This window comes from Nomascus leucogenys, chromosome 12, assembly GCF_006542625.1.
Source record: "Nomascus leucogenys isolate Asia chromosome 12, Asia_NLE_v1, whole genome shotgun sequence".
NCBI lineage: Eukaryota > Metazoa > Chordata > Mammalia > Primates > Hylobatidae > Nomascus > Nomascus leucogenys.
This window is the reverse complement of record NC_044392.1, coordinates 61,866,071-61,882,881: the sequence shown is the minus strand read 5'-3', so window position 1 is coordinate 61,882,881 and position 16,811 is coordinate 61,866,071. Positions and strand designations below refer to the sequence as shown.

The window sequence follows — 16,811 nt, the reverse complement described above, 5'->3', positions numbered from 1 at the left end:
GGGCTCAAGTGATTCTTCCACCTCAGCCTCCCGAGTAGCTGGGATTACAGGCATGAGCCGCTGTGCCTGGCTGATATGAAATTTATAAAATTCAGTGGACATATTTCCCTTGCAGGAACCAACACTTTCACCAGCATCCGTGAAGCCAAGCAGACAGATGACCATTCCCTAGGCTTTTCTGGGGCAAAAGTCTGTGGTTTCTAGTGGAATGCTGGCCCCAGTGATCTTGGAGGTCCTTTCCTCTCTAACAGCCTATGATGCTCTATGCAGCTGAGGGAGGGGACACAAAGACCAGCAGTGTATTGCAGCCTCATTGTCATGGAAGCCATCAAAATCCAGCATTTAGAATGCGCTCACCACCCTTTTGTAGCATACTGGTCCTTATTATTATTTTGTGCTATTTTTAGTGTCACGGTTCTAGCAGATAGGCTTAGAGAATTAATTCAGGGCTAGTTTAGATCATAGAGAATAGGAAGATCCTGGGTTTTAGACGTCAATACCACACAATTCAAGAATAGGCAATTAATAAGCTCCATTCACTCCCCAGCTTAGTCCAACATCAAATAAGTCTGGGCTGAGGGAAACCTCAAACTCATCCTCAAGAACAGGAGATCTAGTTCGAGAGGCTCCTAGCAAGTACACCCCCACTGCTTCACCCTTGGGCCAGGTTCCTCATGCTGTAAATTCAACCATCCATTCATTCGATACCTATTTATTGAATGCTTACTGTGTTTTATCCACTTTTCCAGATACTTGCTTACATCAATGAACCAAATAGACAGAAACCTGTAATGAAAAGAGGACCCCTGGATCTTCGGAATCAAGCCAAGGTTTAATAACAGGTTCCAAACCCAGGTCAAAAAGAGGGGCAATTGTGAAAGGGAGGTTAGAACTTAGCATGAAAAAAACTTACACCCCAAACCCTCTGACTCAGAGCAGCTTTTGTGATGACCTCAGCAGCTTCACCATAGGCTTTCTCTCCAGCACATCAATTTAATTACACCAGAGAAGATAGTGTGGGGACTTAGGCAGCAAAATCCTATTTCCCTCAGCAGACTTGAGAGTCTTCAGTGAATTTGCTTCCCTGTTATGCACTTATTTTGGTATTAAAATGAAATCTACATTGGCTGTATCTTAGGGGAAGCTGACTTGCTGCTGCCTAAGCTTTTCCCAGGCCAGAAGAGGTCCGTTAATCTCTTCCCCATGTCCCGATGTGTGTGGGTAGCTCTGAGGGACTCAGAGCTGCAACAAACACATGTTCCTCTAGGGTTTACTGACCACCTTGTCCTGAAACTTCAGTTTTCAAGGCCTGATACCTCCTCTTCTTCCAGCTGCACCAGGTCACACCTGAGCCCAGGTGTTTTTGGCTGGGCCATCACCTCTTTCCAGCAACTGATTATACCCAAGACTCAAGTTACCCCTCTGTTATTTCCAAACTCAAATACCTTCTTCCACAACTTAGGGGGTTTCCAGCAAATAAATAAAGAATACAAAGCAAATATGAGGAAAAATCTTTAATATATTCCCAGCTAAGTTCAGAAGCACCTCCTGAGTGGTTTTATGTTGGTAATCTGAATCATCGAGAGTCTCTTGAGCAGGAGGACAGGGGATCTAGGGAAACAAACTGAGCTTTTTTCCACATTTGCAATTCTGAGTGCAGCCCAGATCGAGAGGCTTCACCCCATTTCACTCCTCAGAGCAGTCTGAGCTGATGAGGGAAGGAGGCTCTCAAGACTCAAGCTACTCCTCTGTTATTTCCAAACTCAAATACCTCCTTCCACAACTTGCAGAATTGTGGGGAAAGACTCAAACCTCTGACACTACGTCCATCCTGCAGGTCTCTGTGCAGCTGCCCCCAAACAAGCATTTCCTCTGTCGCTAGAATAAGACTATATTTCTGTTCCTGCTGTACTTAGCAGCTCTCTTGGTGCTGAGACTGAGGCCAGGAGGCCTGCAGCAAAGCCTCAAATACAAAGGCATTTTGCTTTTCAGTGGATTTGTTTCCTTGGCTCAGTGCACAGAATTGCTGCCATAAGCCTGCATAGACCGGCAAACATTTACACACTCAAACTTGACATAACCCTTCAGGAAGTCCTGGGGCCTCATATAAATAAGAAAACTTATCCTTAATTTTTAAATCCTATATATTTACTTCTTGTTATCTCCCTCTTCTAAGAAAAAGAATGACAGCAACAGATGATATCTACTGAGTGCTTATATGTGTAAGGCACCATTCTGAACATTTGCATGAATTAACTCATTTCTCCTGAAAGCAACCCACGTAAGATATTATTACTCCCACTTTTCATACTAGAAAACCAAATCATTTACATGGCAAAGAAGTGGCAGAACTGGAGTTCGAATCCAGGCAGTTTGCGTCCAGAGCTGGTGCTTCTATTCTAAGAATGCTGACAATTCTTTCTCCTTCTCCCCAAACACCCTTCCAAATCCTAATGTCTGGGCTGCTGGCAGGCCACTCGGGTTAAGAGAGGTACCTGAATAGCCTGTGATGTCCATCGCCTTGAGGTTCCGACACTTAATCACTGTGAGGGTGAGCCTGCCTGCTGTGGGCAGGTAGCAAAGGGAGAACATGATCTCTCCCAAGTCCACGCTTTCCTGCAAAGAAGCAGACAAGAGGGCAGATGAGGGGCTTGCAGGCCATGGGTCTCATGTCCTGTGCAGCATCTGTTGGGGCTCTCTGGGGTCAGGAGGAGGCTCTTGGAGACACAGTGTTGGTTTTTTAAGACTAAGGGACTGGCCTCCATGCTGCGAGTAACCGGGTATAAAAGGCAATGGAAACAATATTGCCTCTTCAGTACCATTTGCCCCTTCCAATATTCCCTCTCAATGTCAACCACATTCTGACCCTGGTCCTTGCTGTTCTGCTTTTGGCCTGACTTGCTCTCCATGTGCTCCTTGGCTGCAGCCTCAAACCACCAGCCCCTTTGTGGCCTCCTCCTATTCTCCTCCAGCGCACCCTTCTCAGTCACTGACCCCCTTGACTTCCTGCCCATCCAGGCATGTGGTCATGACAGCGTCCTGGGCAAGACACATGCTCTAGCCTTCAGGTGTCCCCTCTCCCAGCAGGTCCATGATTCTTTTCTGCTTCTGCCCCTCAGTGCAGTTGTTCTTTGTCAATCACAGCCAACCAAGGAGGCAAACACTTGCCATCCCATCCGATAGCAAGTGTTTGATGCCAGGCCTCAGGTCCACTTTCTCTCTTCTCCTTAAATGTGATCATCCTTTAAAAATAAACCCAGCACAGAGCACACGCTCTGCTGCCTGTCCTGACCCCAGAATTGTCATGGCCAGGGATTCTTGGGAGTTTCTGAAAGAATAGGAAAACCTCAAAGACAGTAAGCACACCCATCTGTGGCATTAAACAGTGCCTTGCCAGGTTGCTTCCTCCATTTGATGAAGGAGTGCGCTGTCATGGTGAAGCCTCCTCCCGCAGGTTTAAGGCGGGACTCCAAGATATGGAGACGTTTCCTCCCACAGGGCTCCCGGAGTCAGGTTTGAGGAGGAAGACGTCAGGGTTTAGGGTGATTTCAGATGAGGCCCTCCATCCATCCATCCATTCAGTAATTCAGTCAGTCAACAACTATTTATTGAGCACCTGCTATGTGCTAAGTGTTGATCTGAGTGCTAAGGATATAGGAGAGAACAAAACAGACAAAAATCCCTGGCTTCATGGAACTTAAAAAATAAATTTCAACTTAAAAAAAATTCCACCTTTTATTTTAGGTTCAGATTCAGAGGGTACATGTAGAGGTTTGTAACATGGGTATATTGCGTGATGCTGAGGTTTGGGCTACAGATGATCCTGCCACCCAGGTAGTGAGCATAGCACCCAACAGTTAGTTTTTCAAACCTTGCCCCCTCCCTCCCTCCCTCCTGACTCTAGTAGTCCCCAGTGTCTATTGTTGCCATCTTTACGAGTGGAGCTTACATTTTATTAGGGCAAAGGACAATAAAAGAGGTAAGTATATAAATTAGATAGTCAAAAGTATCAAGGAGAACAAAAGGCAGAGAAGTGGGATATAAAATGACCAGAAGGAGGCTATAGTTGTTGAATGTTTAGCTAGAGAAGGCTTCTCTAAGGAGATAATGACTTCTGGGAAAGAGAAGAGTCGAGGGTGACACCAGGGTTTTTGTCCATTCTCCTTGCAAAGAGCCACCCTCTCCTGGAGACGCCTACAGCCCTGGTCCCCCCTGGAGAATAAGCCAAGGCCCTGTCTCCCCCTACCTCCAGAGCCTGCGCTCACCACACTCTCGTCTAGGCGGCCCTGACACCCCCCCGCCTTTCCTAGCCCTAGATTTGTCTTTTTGTCCAGACCCCCGAAATAAAGTCACCCCCCAAATCAAATTCTTCTAGGAATAGCAGAAGGTGAATACCCCCAGCTTCCCAGGAAGGGCCTGGCTGGGGCCAGGGCTGGGCACACTGTGGAGACAGCCACCCCTCCTGCACACAGAACCCCGTGGCCTCCACAGAGCCAGCCATCCCACACCAGCCCCTGTGGAGCGCCTCCATGAAGATCACTTCCAGCTGTGAGGCTCTCAGCAACTCTGCGAGGCAGGCTTGTTGGCGTTTTCCCCTCCATTTCACAGACGAAGAACTTGCTCAGGTTTAGAAGCCTTGCCAGCTGCTTGGGCTCGTGACTCGAGAGAGAGTGGTCCGTGCACTCCGCTTTTGAGCAATGCCCTTCCAGCTCACCTAGGAAGCTGCTCAAGGGAACTCTCACCCTTCTGCACCTTGGCTTACACTCCATCCACTTGTTCATTTGTGTTTCCATTCGTATTTACAGAGTGCTTGCCAGAGGCACCATGCTTTGTGGAGAGTATGCAGTCCCCACCCTCGACATGCAGATGGTCTAGTGGGGCGTAACCAGTTAAAAGAAGGTGCTGGAGTCCCCATCTCACTCAGGTGCATCTCCTGGCTCCCTAGTCCCCTAGTCGAGAGAGACACATAGCAAGTGCTGTGCCCTGGCATGGGTCCTGCGGCAGGGGGCAGATCAGCATCACATCTGGCTAAATATTCCATGTCTCACAGAGGCACTAAGGTATAAAGAGAAGCCCCTTTATTTTCCTTAATAACCCTTTAAGCCCCAAGTTACTGAAACTCTTTAGATTCAGTGAGCACAGTACTAGGAACCAACCCATTGCCCATGGACTGTGTGCCAGGCCTCTGCTAAGTACTTTGCTAGATTATCTCGGTGAGTCTTACCTCAGCCCTATGAGGTTGGTGCTCTCTCTCTCATCATCCCTGTTGCACACAGGAGAAAATTAGTGTTTGGTGAAGTTAAATAACTGGCCCAAGGCTGTGCGACTAGACTAGTGAGTGCTTTGGTGCCAGATTTTCATATATCAGTGCCACTGCTCAAACACCTTAAGTGGTTGCCCTTGTTTGGCTTCTGGGATCAAGGCTCATCTTCTTAGCTTGCACTTGGGGCTTTCAGCAACTGGGCCCTGTCTTAACCTCCTCACCTGCTGCTCTCTCCCTTCTCTATGCCAACCCTCCGCTCCACATGGCTGGTATATTGTTGGTCCTTTTTGCCAAAATGCCTCCCCTTCTCTTTGCTTGGATACTCCTATACCTACATCACGGCCCCACACCACACCACCATGGACCCTTGCCCAGGGTCCAGCCCACAGTAAGCATCTCTCCCCAGTACTCCTGCAGGGCTTCCTGTCCTCGCACAGCTCACAGGAGTCACCAAGTCCCCTTTGCCCTGCAGCTGTGCCCCCCCCAGCATCTAGTGACGAGAGCCCCTTTTGGGACAGGGTCCTTGCCTTGCACCTGCTTGTGCTTCAGCATGCCCAGCAGGACACAAAAGCAGCTACAGAAATGCTTGCAGAAAGGGGCACTTACATTTTAGTAAAAGAACTCTGGAAGGAGTGGTTTTTTGTGCAGTGTTGTGATCAAGTGAGGGCCCTGGGAAGAACTCTGGAAGCTCCTGTAGCCCCTCTGAGAGGGAGCGAACAAAAGGCCACTATCACCATTTCCCCACCACCATGTCCTACAGATGCGGAGTTGCCTGCGCTTTCACAGGCTGTCTCTTTTGGGGGAGTCTGAGTTGATTTGTTGTGGACCTGGGAGGCTTGCCTGGGGATGTGAGGGGTCCCTCGGGGTAAACAGCATTGCCCCAGGCTCTATGAACTGCTGTCAAGGATGGCTCCCTCCAAGGCAGCAGTGACCCACAGACCTCCCTGGTTTTTGTAGGACCCCTGCTCTTTCTCATAGGACTGTGGCAGCTGGCGACATGCAGGTGCTGAGTCTGCAGTGTGGTGTGGCCCCTGCACCCAAAAGTGAACTGCACCCTCCATCCATGGGCACAGCCAGGTGAAAGGACTCGCTCAAGATCCCACTAAGACCTGGAGGCAGAGAGGAAACCAGGGCCAGAAGACAACAGCCTGGCTCCGGGCTTCGCATGGGGGTGAGGGTGGCTGGCCCTCACTGTGCCTGGTGGCAAGTCAGCAGCTCTTGGTTCACTGTCCCGCTGCACACACAAGCAGCAGAGGACTGGATTATTTAATAAGGGAAAATAAACAGGTTAATTTTGAGTAAATAAGAGATGAGAGCTAAGCAGACAGAGAGGGTCAGCATCTCCTGGTAGTCACTCTCTCTCTCTGGAAAGCCAGGCCCCAGTTCGGCCCTCACCAGGTCCTCTCTCTGCACTACCCTCTCTCAGGAGGTTTCAGCCAGATCCCACATGGCTTACCAGCCTTTTATCCTCATTACAGGTGTTTGAGACTGGACTTCAATAAAACCAGGGGTGACCAGGGGCTTCAGAACAGCTAGCACATTATTGCTTTCATCTTCACCTGCTGTTAGGAGAGGCTGCCTTAGGGCCCCTGACTGGTAATGAGCTCTCTGGTGCAGAAGAGGTCACTGCTGTCCAGAAAGCAGCAGAAACCAGTGTAGCCCTCTAGACTCCTAACCTAGGAGCTGATAGGGTAGGTCTGAGCTCAGTAGCAGCTGGCTGAAAGTCTTGGCTAGTGCTTGCAGGAGGTGGACCTGCTGGCAGGGGAGGGGAAGCCAGGATGTTGGCTTCTGGAGAAATCTGTCCTTTAGTGCAACTTGTCCACCTGATGTCGCTGCCCATATTAGTAGCATTCTCCTTGGCTGCAGTGCCCAGGGCGTCTGGACAGTAAGATTCTTAAAGGCGCACCTATCTATAGCACAACACTGCGCTCCCTGGCTTCCCAGAGGCCCATCTGCAACAACTGATTAAAGCACTTCTCTCTCCTTGATGCAGTCACGTAGTCCTGGGCATAGAAAAAGAGATCCTATTTGTGGGCTGCCCATGAAAGAGCAGTGAACCATGAATCAGGAGACCTGGACTTTAGACCCTCTGCCCCCAATTAGCTGTGAGACCTTGAGCAAATCATTTCCCATCTCTGGTCCTTGGGCTATAAAATGAAGGGGTTGTTCTAGATGAGATGCTGTATCCTCAAGGTCCCTGCCAGCCATGAGAACCCAAGATTCCAACTGGAAAATCTATCAGGCATCACCAGCTGAGATGACCCAAAGATGCTTAAGTGGTGTCTATCGCCTGCCTCAAGGAGTCTAGAAATTCGTTTTGAAATGCAAACGCTCCCATTTTTTTAGTTCCCATTGCCTCTCAAATGTTTTGTTCTTCTCCAAGGCCAGCCATGTTTCCTCCTGAATAAGCAGTGAGTGGCATCAGTGCCTCTAAGTCCATCTTGGGAATGCAGGCTAAGCAAAGCAAGAACAATGCTTCCCCATTTCTTACAGAACACTTCTAGTCTCTTAGCCGTTAAGTGGCTTGTCTGAATCTCTCATCATCAGCAGAGAAGCATCCGCTACACTTTCAGGAAAGCCATAGGAGACCTAAAAAGATCTCAGAAGCACTGGGCAGGAAGTGCTGTTAAGTTCCCCAGGGGCTGTGGGAGGGTAGGGGGGCTGGAAGAGAGATGGGGTAGAAGCCAATTGGACTCCAATGGCTAAAGAAACATTCACTGAGCAACCCCGCATTGCAGGCCTGGGGCTTTGTATTGGCGGTACAGAGATGAGTCAGATGTGGAAGCCAGATACCTGGAGCTGAGCCAGCCCCTGTGATGTCTCCTCCCATAGCAACACAGGCCTCCTCTTCATAGCACACACTACAACTCTAACTTTTACGTTGATCTGGGGATCACACGATGAATGCCTGTGTTTCTCACCAGATTGTATGCTCTTTGAAGGCACGAATGGGGTCTGGTTTTATTCATCCTTATACCTCTCATGTGTAGCCCAGTGCCTGATGTGTAGTAAGTGCTCAGCTAATGAACTGGCTAATGAACAAATGGTTGAGAATGTGGATTTGGGGTCAGGCAGATCCAGCTTCCAGCTCTCAAGACTATGAAAGGTTAAGTAGTCCTAAGAGAGTAGTATCCTTACTTAACCTTTCATAATCTTGGTTTCCCAACCTGTACAGTGGGATGAATATAGGACCCACCTCTTAGGGTTGCTGCAGAGATTAAATGAGGTAACTTGTGCAAAGTGCTTACTTAGCACAGTGGCTGGCACAGAGTAGGTGCTTAGTAAGTATTGGCTACTATTATAATTATTACTACTATTATAAAGAGCTCACGGTCTTGGAACAGGGGCAGGGAAGAGAAGTACTGTTTGGGCATGACAGGGGCATGTCAGTAGGTAGTACTGTTTGGTTTGATCGGTGCAGTAATAGAGGTGTGGACAAGATGTGGGCCTGCAGAGCAAGGAAGAAGGAACTCAGCCCCAGATTTCAAACTAGGCTTCCCAAAGAGGGTGATATTTGACAGGATCTAGAAAGGTGAGTAAAAGTAGATTTCTGGCAGAAAAAAGCAAGCAAGTGCTTTTGCTTTTTTTCTCTGGAGAGGGACCAACAGTGCCTAAAGACGCAGAAGGGGCAGGGAGTGTTCAGGGCGCATGAGAGGTTCCCTGTGGCTGAGAGCATGGTGATGACAGCGGGGGAGAGCTCCCAGATGAGACTAGAAACAGGGCCCCAGGCAAGGGCCAGCCTTGCCTGCCTAGTAGCCCATACTTGGGAGTTTGTCCTTGATTCTGCAGACAATGGGAGACTGGCTCTACCCCTGCCCTTCCTTCTCTACTTCCTACTCAGTCCACCGTGTCACCTTCAACCGAGACACCCACACCAGAGACCATTTTCATGTGTGTCATTCATTTGTCACACACCCACTAAATGTTGGAGGATCTGGAGAGACAGTAATGATAAGACAAAGTCCCAGCCCTCCAGGAGCTTGTATTCTAAGGGAGGAAGACAAAAGTACACTAAGCAAGATGGTACCCAAGGGCAGCGAGGGAGCCAGGGACCTGACCAAGGGTAGTGAGTGGGTGTGCGGCCGCTTTACTCATAGTGGTCCTGAAAGATGGGGAGGAGCAGCCAAGAGTGGAAGGAGAGCTCTCAGCAGAGAGGCTAGCAAAGAGTGCTGTGGGTCTGGCTGGGGGAAGCGGATGGTGGCTGCGATACCAGAGTAAGCAAAGGGTAAGAGGGAGGTTAAGGGAGGACTTGGAAGTGCTTGGATTTTGCTTCCTGTGAAAAGCAGAGCCCTCGGAGGACTTGCAGCAGTCTGGGACTTCAGCAGCTTGTAAAGAATGGGTGGCAGGGGCCAGGAGAAAGTGAGCATGAGCTCAGATGCTACGGCCTCCACAGCTACTCAGTTCCCAAGCTGCACAGCTTCTCCCTTGTGAGTGTCCCCAAACTCTGAGGCCCTCTCCTCCCATCCCCCCTGCACCACCTCAGCTCTGGCCTGCACCATCTCTGCCAGATCCCTGCAGTTTTCTAACTCCCCCTGCCCACCCCCTCCAATCCATCCTCCTTGCTGTAACCAGGAGGTTGGTCTCCTGCTCAGAATTCTTCAGTGGCTTCTCATTTCACACTTGTTTTGTAGTTGGAAAGCCTCTTCTTCAAATGAAGTATCATCCAATCATATACAGCAGCTGAAGAGTGGCTCAGAAACAGGGCACCCAGAGTACCTTCAACCCCTTGGGGTCCCTCCTTGGAACTTTTAGGAGTTGGCATGAAAAATCACTAATCCACACAATCACATGGCATTCAAGCTTCTTCACGGGGCGGCCCTCGCCTTTCTAGCCAGCCTCACCTTCCACTATTCTGCCCCAGGTGCCCTACACTCCAGCCAGAATAACCATAACATTGAGTGTTTACTATGTACCATCCTGCCCTAAGTGCTTACATGTATGATGCCATATAATCTTCACAAAAGCCTTACGAGATGGCTACTATTATTATCCCCACTTTTTACCTGGGGACACTGACGTACGGAGAGGTTATGCAAGTGGCCCAAGGGCACACAGCTACTAAATGGCACAGCCAGGATGTGGACAGAAGCTTGAGATCTCCCACTTTCAGCCACTACACCATCCTGCCTCTTGATGACACCTGTCCACTAAATGCTCCAAGATCTGTCCCACCTTCATGCCTTCGTCTTGTTCTTTCTACTGCCTGAAATAACCTCTCCATCCCTCTGACCATCCTGGACAACTCTTATCTTTCCAGGCCAGCTGTCCTGTCACCCCCTCTTGGGTCACCTCCTCTGACTCCCTTGGTCTGGCCTGGGGTTGTGCTCCCATTGCCCTTGGGTGGTAAAGGCCAAGGGAGAAATCTTACAACTGCCCCAAGGCAAAGTTGGGACTTCCGAGAGGAACCCGGCAGGATGTGCTAAGCTGCCGGGTGAGGGGCTGCAGGAGGAGACTGGAGACTGATGCTCTGCCTGCCCCATGTCCCCATGGCTGGCTCAGCTCTCACCTCGGAGGGAGGAGCTGTGGGAGTGGGCATTCCTTCCTAGGGTGCCCAGAGGGGGCCCCTGCTGTGAACACCGGCCTGGGTGACATGAGTTGATTCCCTGCTCCTCCTCAGGCCCAGGCTCCTAGGGCTTCAGCAAGAATGCTGGGGGTGTCTGGGGTGGAAGGGTGGGATGTGTCTGTTGTGATGCTCGGGGCTTCCTGCTGGGTGCTGGGGCAGGTTCTGTTTGTTCTGAGTTCCACGCCTGCTTTTACTCTCAAGTGCTGCTCTGCCCCAAGGGCCTTGCAGCATTATGAATAAATGATCAACCAGAATTGAGGCTCCTTATGCGAACTCAGTATACACCAGCTTCACCTTGCAGTGTGGACACAGAGCTAAGGACTGCCCCATGGAGGAGCAGGCACCCCCAAGCCGGTGTGGAGCAGTGGTGCACGGAGGATGTGGGTGAGATCCTTGAGTCTGAGTTTGTCCTAGGGACCCATTGAGACTAAAGCACATCAGCGGGAAGCAAATGTTTCAGCATCTGAGCATCTTCAGAGAAACAGATGGTCTTATTTAGGAAACTTTTTGTCAGCCTCCCCTTCGTGAACTTGCCCTTGAAAAGAGGCTTAGTATTTCACATGCACCATTACTTTTGGGCAAATATCCGTGAGTCAGAACACACTGGGAGGTGCAGATCTCTTCCTAATGACTTTTTAAAAGGTGGGTGGAGAAGAAGAGGGGCTATGAGAGGGTGGAAAGGAGCTTGAGGGGAGTGGAGTTTGGAGAAGTTTTAGAAGAGATGGCAGCAATGCCTGGTCAAGCCAGGAAGTCTGTGCCGTAGGGTGCTTGTGCCTGAGAGCCCAGAGCCGAGGACCTCACTTCAGATCTGGTCCTTCCACTGTCATCTTCATTAACCACAGGGGCGATGGGGGTAGTAAATGGTACATTAATGAAGTTAATGGTGAGAATCCATCTTAATTTCTTGCCACAAGTTGTCTTGCCGAGTGGCTGTCAAACAGCTGCCAGTTTCTCCTGGGGAGAGGGCAGGCATCTCCGTGGTGAGAGACCTGCTCTCTGCCCCTCGCAGGGCTGTGGGGGCTGGGACTCTCAGCAGGAGGGAAGATACCTTGGTCCTGGTTTCCTGAGGAGTCTCCTGCGGCAGCTGAGGAATGTTTCTTGCAAACAAGTGCCCTGAGGGGGGTGCCAAATAGGCAGGGCTTTGGTCTCAGCCAAAGGCACATGACTGCACTGCGTGACAGTGGCTTTAGCTTCATCATCTCTTTGGGGACAGTCACCCTGAAGATTAAGGTCTTTCCCCACCTCCTGCTCCCCACACTCCAGAATCTCTGGGTCTTGCCATGGCAAGGTGCTCTGTAGAGAAGCTCTTTCCAGCCTTTCACAGAGTTGACTGCCCTGCTCTTGACAACTCCATTTCCTTCTGGTTCTTCTCCCACCTCTCTGGCTGCCTCTTTCAGGTCTCCTGTGCCAGCCTCTTCTCCCATCCCTGCCTCTAAACAGTGAAATTTGTCAAGCTTCTCCTCTCCTCACTCAGCCATAATGTTAATATCCATCTCCCCACTCATGGCTCCCGAGTTTGTGGCCCTTCTGCAGACATCTCTTCTAGACTCCAGACTCATATATCCAAAATGACATGGCCATGTGGCTGGAAATCTAGAACTTCTCAGAGGCTCAAAGTTGCCCTTTTCTGTTTACATTCTCCTCTAATTTTCCCCAACCTGGCCCTTCCATTCACCCAGTTGCTCAAGCCAGAAATGAGACATCTTTGTGGACATCTGCCTTCCTCTTTTGGATTTAGATCATCATCAAGCCCTGATAATTCTAACTCCAAATTCCATCTCAAGTCCACCCACCTCTCTCCATCTCCAGTGCCACACGGTGGCCAAAGCCTACCCCCCTGCCCGCATACAGCAGCCTCCTAACTGCCCTCCCTGCTTCCCTTGCTCTCCCGCCCCATTCTCCACACAGCAGCCAGAGTGCTCTTCCCCAGATGGAAAATGGATTGTACCACTCCTTGTTTAAAACCTCCAATGGCATCCCCTTTCACTAGGAATAAAAACAAAAGCACTTATCAAGATCTACAGGGCCCTCCACGAACGGGGCTGACTCTTCAGCATCCCCTGTGCCAGGGCTCTTCTCACAGGCTTCCTCAAATGCCCCAGGCTCTTCCTGCCCCATGACTTTGCACTTTCTCTTCCTCTGATTGACCGTTCTTTCCCCAGCTCTTCGCATGGCAGAGACCCACTCATCTCAGGCCACTTCCTCCAGCATCTCCCTCTGCTGCCAACTGTGTTCCCGAAGGACAGATCTGGGTCTGTTTTGCCAGGGCCAGGACAAGGGTGAGGCAAAGCAGGTGCCCAGGTACAAAAGTGAAGGAGGTGCTCACTGTCAGGTTCATGCATGTATCCAAGAGTGAGTGCCCCCTTCCATTCTGCCCCCTGGGTACTTCACTCGCCTCACCCTAATCTCAACCCCTTATTTTACTCACCACTATATTCTCAGTACTGAGCACAGTGCCTGGTGTATAACAGATGCTGACAAGTATTTGTTGAATTAATGAGCAACTCAGCTTTGTGGGGCTCACCTGGTTAAGGTGGCAAAATGAATGGGTGACAAGAGTAGGCCCTTGCTTAACCTCAGCCTCTGGTCTCCCCAGGAGGGTTGCTGTGGTTATTGAGATGGTGTCAGGGTGGAGCCTCACGGGTGTTCCTCAGGGGATGGGCTGAATATTCCCTGCATTAGAAGCTTGGGAGGTGGAGACTTGATTCCTGAGCTGCACCCAAGATCTACTGCGTCATCATCTCTGGAGGGGGGGCCTGGATGTTTGCATTATTGACAGGCTTCCCAGGTGAGTGTTACATAGCCTCAGTTCGTGATATAAGGCGAGATTCTGAGGTTGCCCCAGGTCAGACCCTGTTAGAATCTCTGTGACATGGAACATGTCCTAATGCAACTGAAGTCATTAAATATCAGAGCTGCCAAGCAAAAGTTAAGGCATAAAAAGGCCTCTTCTCTTTTTTTAGGCATAAGCAAGGGTTCTGAAGGATTGAAGCCATGTGGGCTACTGGACTGGTCCTGGCCCTCACCACTTCCCTTTGCCTTTTTCCTGTGCACCACAAGGCACACTGGGTAGCTATATTTTAGTAAGAAGCTGCTTTATCCAAATTTACAGGGTTTAAGAAAATTAGGTATTAAGCAAAGACAGTGTTTCAAAGATATCTGACACCATTCTGTAAATATTCCTTATTGCCATAGATCTCCAAGGATGTGTTCCTGACCAATAAGATCAGCATCACTTGGAACTAATCAGAAACACAAATTCTTGGGCCTTACCCTCACCAGAAGGCAGGGCCCAATAATCTGTGTTTAACAAGCCCCAGGGAAGTCTCAGGAACTGACAACCATTGCTTTTGTCTAGTTGGAAGAACCAATTGAACACACATACTCTGGACAGGATTTTGAAGGTTCTTCCACTTCTTTGAATCTACTTATTTTGGTGATTAAAGCCAAAGTCAAGAGAGGAGGAGACTAACAGTTATGGAGCATCTACTAGTTTGTAGGGACTACGTTGGGTACTTAACACTTTTTTTTTTTTTTTTGAGAGTCTCGCTCTGTCTTCCAGGCTGGAGTGCAGTGGTGCGATCTCAGCTCACTGCAACCTCGTCTTCCTGGGTTCAAGCAATTCTCCTGCCTCAGCCTCCCGAGTAGCTGGGATTACAGGTGCATGCCACCATGCCTGGCTAATTTTTGTATTTTTAGTAGAGACGGGGTTTCGTCATGTTGGCCAGGCTGTTCTCAAACTCCTGACTTCATGATCTGCCCGCCTCAGCCTCCCAAAGTGCTGGGATTACAGGCATGAGCCACTGCATACAGCCCTTAACACATATTACATTCATTTTACTCATATTCTATGCCTGGGAGGAACGTATAATTATCTCTACATTGTACTGAAACTCATAGAGGTTAAGTAACTTGCCTAGGGTCTCATGTGCTAAGCTTGGCTTTGGACTCAGGTGTGTTGACTCTGAAGGCGTCGCTCTTCTCCTCTATCCCACCCAGCCTCCTCTGGGACTGTTCATGCTCCACCCCACTCCATCCCACCTTCTGTCCATGGTTATTGAGGGTTAGGGCTGCCGAGGACCGTGTAGGTTTTGAAGGTGAAATTTCTTGGTGTTCTGGAAGCAAGAAGCATGAAAGAGGAAGCTCTGAGACTCAGAATATTTACCTCCCTTCTGCCTGCCCCCACCTGCCTCTCTTGAAAGAAGATGAATGGATGGTGTCACCCTGCATTACAGACTATGAGAGGATCCATCCTGCTCACTTAAACCTGCTAGTGCCGCACCCTGGCCTCAGCCCACCATTTCTCACGAAAGTCACCTGTTATGTCATTGTCTCACCAAGTGGCAAACTGCTGCAGCAGACACTGCCTCAGGGGAAGGAGGGAGAGGGAGAAGCTAGGCCAGCAGGGGCAGAACCCCTGGGCCAAAACTCTTGTCCCCAACGTAGCAGCTCAGTGGAAGAACCCTGGGCCCTCTCTGCACAGATCTTTGTACCTGAGGTCTCTGGGGAGCAGCCACCAGGACTGGGAGGAGGAAACCCATATATGGAAAAGTTTTGAGCTAGTGAAGTGTTTCCCCTGTCTCCTGTAAAGGTGTAGTTATATTCCTCACTGTTATCTCCTTGCTTCCTTAGGTCTTGAGGAGGGGTGAGGAGATGGTCTGTGATCTCTACAGGCTTCTTGGGAGAGTTGAAGGTGTCAGATCTCAGAATTCATTCCCTTGGTGCGGGATATTTAAGGATCAGAGCAAAGCAACTCCAATCACATGTCACTAGGAAGCAAGAGGCCCCAAGTGATCAGCCAACTTATCCAGTCCCAGCTTCCCAGCAAGACCACATTCAGCTTAACAATCAATGCCTCTTTTCCAGTGTTCCACCCCTGCCCGGAACTCAGGAAGTCCTCCCAAATGGCTGACCCAGTTCCTGGGGCATCTATACCTTCCCTCCTAGTTCCCACCTACTATTACATCATAATTTAGAGGTTATGCCTTCTAAGACTGTATCAGTTTTGACTCCACCTTCTCTTCACCAAAACCAACAAACAACCTTCCCTTGGCCTCATAATGTTTTAGGCATTTTGGTGGCCTTCCTCTAGACCCATGACTAATCATCAACGAAGAACTCCTGATTCATGATTCCAGAAGGGAAGAACCATGACTCTGCTACAGGAGTTTTAGTACAAACAGCTCCAAGGAGCGATGCATGGAGTTGGGCGCAGAACCTGGGGTTCAAATTCCTGCCTTGCTGCTTTCCAGCTGTGTGACTGTAAAACTCACTGAATGTCTCTAACCCTTTGTGATGATGGGCAGTATTGTCATGCTTGAGGTGGCTACCTGTGAGGCAGGTGCCTTTCACCCTGATTTACAGGCATAAGAGGAAACCACGGGGTGAGCGTGGCCAGCTGCTAGTAGGAAAACCAAGACGTGCATATAGCAAGAATACAATCTGTTTGTACACCTTTCATTCTCCTGCCACATGGAGGTGGGTGGTGGCACTAAGCCCACTGGGTGTGCTGTCCCCACTGCCTGCCTGGTGGGCTGAGGGGCCAGGTGTGCCCCATGGATGTCTAAGTCAGCAAAAGTTGGAGGAAGAGGCAGCTGCCTTGGAGTTGTTCCTGGGTAGAGGGTGGGAATGACACATCTTCTAGCCTGGATTTCAGAGGCCCCAGCTCCTGCCTGCAGGGCCCCATGGAAGCTGAGCTGATTTGCTGGCTCTTTCTTCCCTCCCAGCCCTGGGCTTCCCTATCCAGCAGCACCTTCAATCAGTAGGACTGGGGAGGGCATCCTGTGTCTTCTCAGGCTCTAGTTCAGATGTTCCCAGTCAGGGAACTTAAGGGAAAAATTAAGCTGGCTCCAGGAGGCCTGGGTTCAAATCCCAGTTCTGCTGCGAATCAGTAGAATGATATGGGGCAAGCCACTGTGCCTCCCTGAGCTGTGCATCCTCAGCTGTAAAATGAGCGCATTGTACCAGATGACCTCGCCTCCCCAT

The 16,811-nt window shown here is 49.9% G+C and overlaps 1 protein-coding gene across 4 annotated transcripts in view; it reads right to left on the bottom strand.

Annotated features, from left to right (window-relative positions):
• Positions 1-16,811, bottom strand: part of SYT6 (synaptotagmin 6) — a 64,577-nt gene that overhangs the window by 11,807 nt on the left and 35,959 nt on the right. For all 4 annotated transcript variants that reach the window (XM_030823234.1, XM_030823231.1, XM_030823232.1 and 1 more), the window contains exon 4: positions 2,496-2,616. In XM_030823234.1, coding sequence (XP_030679094.1) covers positions 2,496-2,616 — 121 coding nt within the window. The remainder of the gene's footprint in view (positions 1-2,495; positions 2,617-16,811) is intronic.